Source organism: Nothoprocta perdicaria, unplaced genomic scaffold (assembly GCF_003342845.1).
Source record: "Nothoprocta perdicaria isolate Ctin4 unplaced genomic scaffold, notPer1 scaffold_155, whole genome shotgun sequence".
NCBI lineage: Eukaryota > Metazoa > Chordata > Aves > Tinamiformes > Tinamidae > Nothoprocta > Nothoprocta perdicaria.
Window position 1 is genome coordinate 873,014 of NW_020454705.1, and position 4,262 is coordinate 877,275.

Sequence of the window (4,262 nt, forward strand, 5' to 3'; positions counted from 1 at the left end):
GAAGGAAGGAAGGAAGGAAGGAAGGAAGGAAGGAAGGAAGGAAGGAAGGAAGGAAGGAAGGAAGGAAGGAAGGAAGGAAGGAAGGAAGGAAGGAAAGAAAGAAAGAAAGAAAGAAAGAAAGAAAGAAAGAAAGAAAGAAAGAAAGAAAGAAAGAAAGAAAGAAAGAAAGAAAGAAAGAAAGATCTCAAATACAGAATTTTTGCCTCCAAGCTATATTTCTTAAGAATATCAGAAAGTCAGAGAGCAGCAATGGATTTAATATAGATGTCACACCATCATATTAGGGTTGAAAATATCTGTTCTTTATTACTAAAAGATAGAAGTCTCCCATTTTTTATGAGATTTGCAGATTTTGTGCTTAGTTTAGAAAAATGATGGAATTTGGAGCCTGAAAATGTCTCATTAACTAGCTGATTGTATGCAAAGTGTTTCAGAATATCACTAATTCCCTTTTCCTCTTCAGCTGTGTGTCAGTATATATTTTTTTCTGGGAGGTTGAGATCTCTCCTTAAAATATTTCTGTAACAGCATTTCTGTAAAGTGAATATTGTCACGGCTAGCCTATGCTGACAGCGACCGTGGGAGTTGATAGTGCCAGCTTGACTGATTGTGACCATCCTAAACTCTTCCTGCCCTGTCTCCTGTGAAAACTAGTGACATTTGGGCTTCCTCCCCATACCAGTGCAAGCTCATGGAACCTGCTGACCTGCTCTGTTGGGACTGAGCTCAGCCCSACAAGCTCACCAAGCTTGCAAGCCTGCCCTGGGCCGTGCGGTTCAGTATGCTGCAAGTGTGAGATAAATTTAAGTTAGTTTACCCCAGAGCGAAAGAGATTTATTGTAGTTCTATAAAATTATCATCAGCTATATGGAACAAGGCACAGGGGCACACTGCTCAGCTGAAATGGAAAGGAGACCTGTCTTCCTAGTGTATCTGTGAAAAATCTTGTAATTTTGGAAATACCATATAAGTATATGAGGTGTGCCCTGTTTTCTTCATTTGTCTAAAAAAAAAAAAAAAAAGATTAAATGATCATTTTATAACAAAAAGAAACATTTGGTAAATTACAAATTTAATATTCTATATGCAAATTGTTGTTTGTTTACAGTTGGATTATTAATGCTGTTGCAAAAAGTCCTGACTTGGAAAAAAAGAACAAACCCACAAAAACTCACCCTTATTTGTCCTATCATCCTCCGTTTCTCAACTGAACTGCAAATTAACTCTGCAATTTAACTGAAATTTCAAAGTTAGAAGGTAGTTCTCTTCCTGTAATTACAGACGTTTCTTCTTGAAGGATCTTTAAAGCATTAATGCTCCCTGGAGAGAAGGGATACTTTCCAAACAGAATAGGAYTGCCTGTCAGCAGGGTGCTTTGGTTGCGAACACGCTAACAAGTGTTTTGTCTTTGCAGATGTTGCTTCCCTCCATCTGAATGACTCTTCCTATGACAGTCTGGAAAATGAGCCRAATGATGAAGCCGACTCCTCATCTAGCGACTGGATTAAGAACAGAGATCAGGACAACAGGAGCAGGGAGTCTGTCTTTACTCTGAGTGATGGTGATTCAGAGCAAACAGAGGTGGATGAAATCCGGAACAAAACCAAATCAAAACAGTTGACCGTTTCTGTTGACGTACACCATAAGTTTTCATCACAAGAAAACTCGGAGAAGGAATCTCTGTGCTCCAGCGCATTGGGCTTCTCTTCAGCAACTACCTCAGGTGCTCTTAAAACCCCGAGGAGACACAGGCGCTCCTCAGAGCCCACAATTGGCCTTCTGGCCCCTGGTTTCACCCGCCTCAGTGAAACCTGCGATAAGGCGGCGCGCAAAGCCAGTTGTGACGTTTTCCTGTCTCACGAAGATGAAGACTATCTCCACCAGCTTCGTTCATTACAGATGGAAGGGCAAAAGCTTATCAATCAAAGCTTGATTATAGGGATTAATGTGGGCAAAAGTGACAACMTGAGGCAAAACATAGAAAAGAAGGACCTGTCCCATTGCCTCCTGCCTCCAAACCCAGAGGGGTTAAATATTTGCTCAGGATTTAGCTCTTCTAGCTTATCTTCTCCTGGGACATCTCCATCTTTGTCATCAATGAGCTCCCTGGACAGTGCTTTCTCTCAGTTTTCAGACCAATCTGTATTTACCCCAACTGAAACCTCCTCCCCTTTGGATAGCACTTTCCAGTTGCTAAAGAAACACGAAGACGCTGCTACTGAAGCAGGTGATGACTATTTGGTTAAGCCCACTGGGGTGCCAGCACCTCCAAAACCTACCGAWGCTTTGGTTGAGGAGGGCTCGGTGGAGACCAACAGCAGGCCTATGAAACCTACGGAAGCAGCGGATGGCTATTTGGTTACGTCTGACATTGAGCCCTTACCTCTGAGAGTCACGGGAAGAGACAGACTAGATCCAAGATCAAAGAGGAGGTTGAGAAGAGCACTGCAGCAATCCAAAGTCTGAAGAGATCGACCAAAGCTTTTTCAGAAGGAACCTTACGCTTAAAATAAACACCATGAAAAATGCCTTTGGTGTTAATGTGTGTTCAATTTAAGTTTAATATCCAGGCTGTTTAAATATAATTGAGCAGTCCCAGGATTCATGGGTTTTCTTTTTATCTTAGGGAATTGTTAAAGTAATTTTCCCATGTAAAGTTTTGCAAGACTATTGTAAGAATAACAAAAACTGTTAAAGAGCCAAGAAACAGAATGCTCCCTAAAATCTGAAAAGGTCCCAGGAAATGCTTAAGAGAAGTATCCTGTTCCCTGGCCCCGCYGGGGCCGCCGGGTGCTTGCTGGGACTCTCCCCTTGACTACTCGTGTGTTGAGCCTTGCGGATGTGAGTCCCAGTCTTTGTGGTTTTGACGTAGCGTGCAAAGTCAGCCTAGATCCCATAACTGTGGTATTATACTACTGGTCTGAAACGGATAGTTATTACTTCCCTTGTCCTCCAAGGAGTAAGTGTGTTGTTTTCTGTATGTTTATACAGTATGTTTGATAGGTGTAGGTATTTCTTTCACACTGCAAAAGAAAGAAAGAAGGAAAGAAAGAAAGAAAAAGCTCATAAATATGTAAAGTTAAATGCCGAAGCTTGTAACTAACACCTCCCAACTCTGCGTGTTTCATTTATTGTGCTGTTGGCTGTTCTGTTCATATTTAAGTTGTGAATAGTTTCTTAACATGGCTGTAAATGGCATTATGTATTATTCCAAGCAGAACACATGTAATTTTATTATGCAGCATTTAAAACATCATATAATATATTAAAAGTAATGCATTATCTAAATGCTTTGAGTTTGTATAATATATCCTGAAAAATTTTGCTATTATATATGTTCTGAAAAGAAATGTGTATTTTTGTACTTGCAAAAACTGCTGCTAATTTTACGAGTTCTGTTTTGTTGTTACAGCACTGGTATTGATGTGTATGCATTCAATGCTATATATTAAATATTATTTGTTATGTCATAAATTCAGTTTATACCGTGTAATTTTTTTTAGATGTCAATGCTACAGAAGCAGAAGTCCCAGTGATGCCTCTGCAAAACTTGCATGGGAAATGACTGCAGCTTTTTTTCTCCTCTTTGGATGGCATCATTCATATTGCATGTCATCGTTTTGTTGACTTTTGTGACATTTTAGCCTTATTTAACAAGATTTCCTACCCCTTTGCTCTTCATTCGGAGGAAGGAGGATGCCTTCAGCTAGTGGAATGCAGTCAGCACTACAGAGGTGCAGAGAGAGCGTTTCAGAAATAGAAATTAAGCTTGGAGCGGGGGCAAGATTGGGKTTTTTTTAGTATTAGCAGGGTTGTAGAGAAGCAATAAGGAACACCAGTGTTAAATTAACATGTGGGCACACATGTGTGCACGCAGTRCTTCTGCAAGAGGAGGGATTCATTAGCTTTCCCTTTGCAGAAGCCCCCAGCCCTCCAGTTACCACCCCCCAATGCTGGAGCTTCACACACTGCCCTGTTGAGCTGCGCCCTGGCCATGGCACCCAAATTGCAGAGCACCTGTGGTAAATGTGAAGCTGTCCACTACGCTAAGTGCCTTCCAAGTATTGTTGATGCAAAAGCCTCTCAGCTTCGTGTCAGCGAGAATGAACAGTCTCCAACAGATTCAAAGTCGTGTTTTACAAGGTSGGAGAAATCCTTCCTTGAAAACACAGGATCAGACCCCTTATTGTTCTGGGGTCTGATCCTGAAATCATTGTATCTATCTGTAAGCAAAGCTGCATCTGTAGAGACCCAGGAAATGC

At 41.1% G+C, this 4,262-nt stretch overlaps 1 protein-coding gene across 1 annotated transcript in view; it reads left to right on the forward strand.

Moving 5' to 3' along the window:
- Positions 1-3,261, forward strand: part of ARHGAP20 (Rho GTPase activating protein 20) — a 51,577-nt gene extending 48,316 nt beyond the window's left edge. Inside the window, exon 14 of the mRNA XM_026035053.1 lies at positions 1,415-3,261. Coding sequence (XP_025890838.1) covers positions 1,415-2,466 — 1,052 coding nt within the window. The 3' untranslated portion in view covers positions 2,467-3,261. The remainder of the gene's footprint in view (positions 1-1,414) is intronic.
- The last annotated feature ends 1,001 nt before the right edge of the window (positions 3,262-4,262 follow it).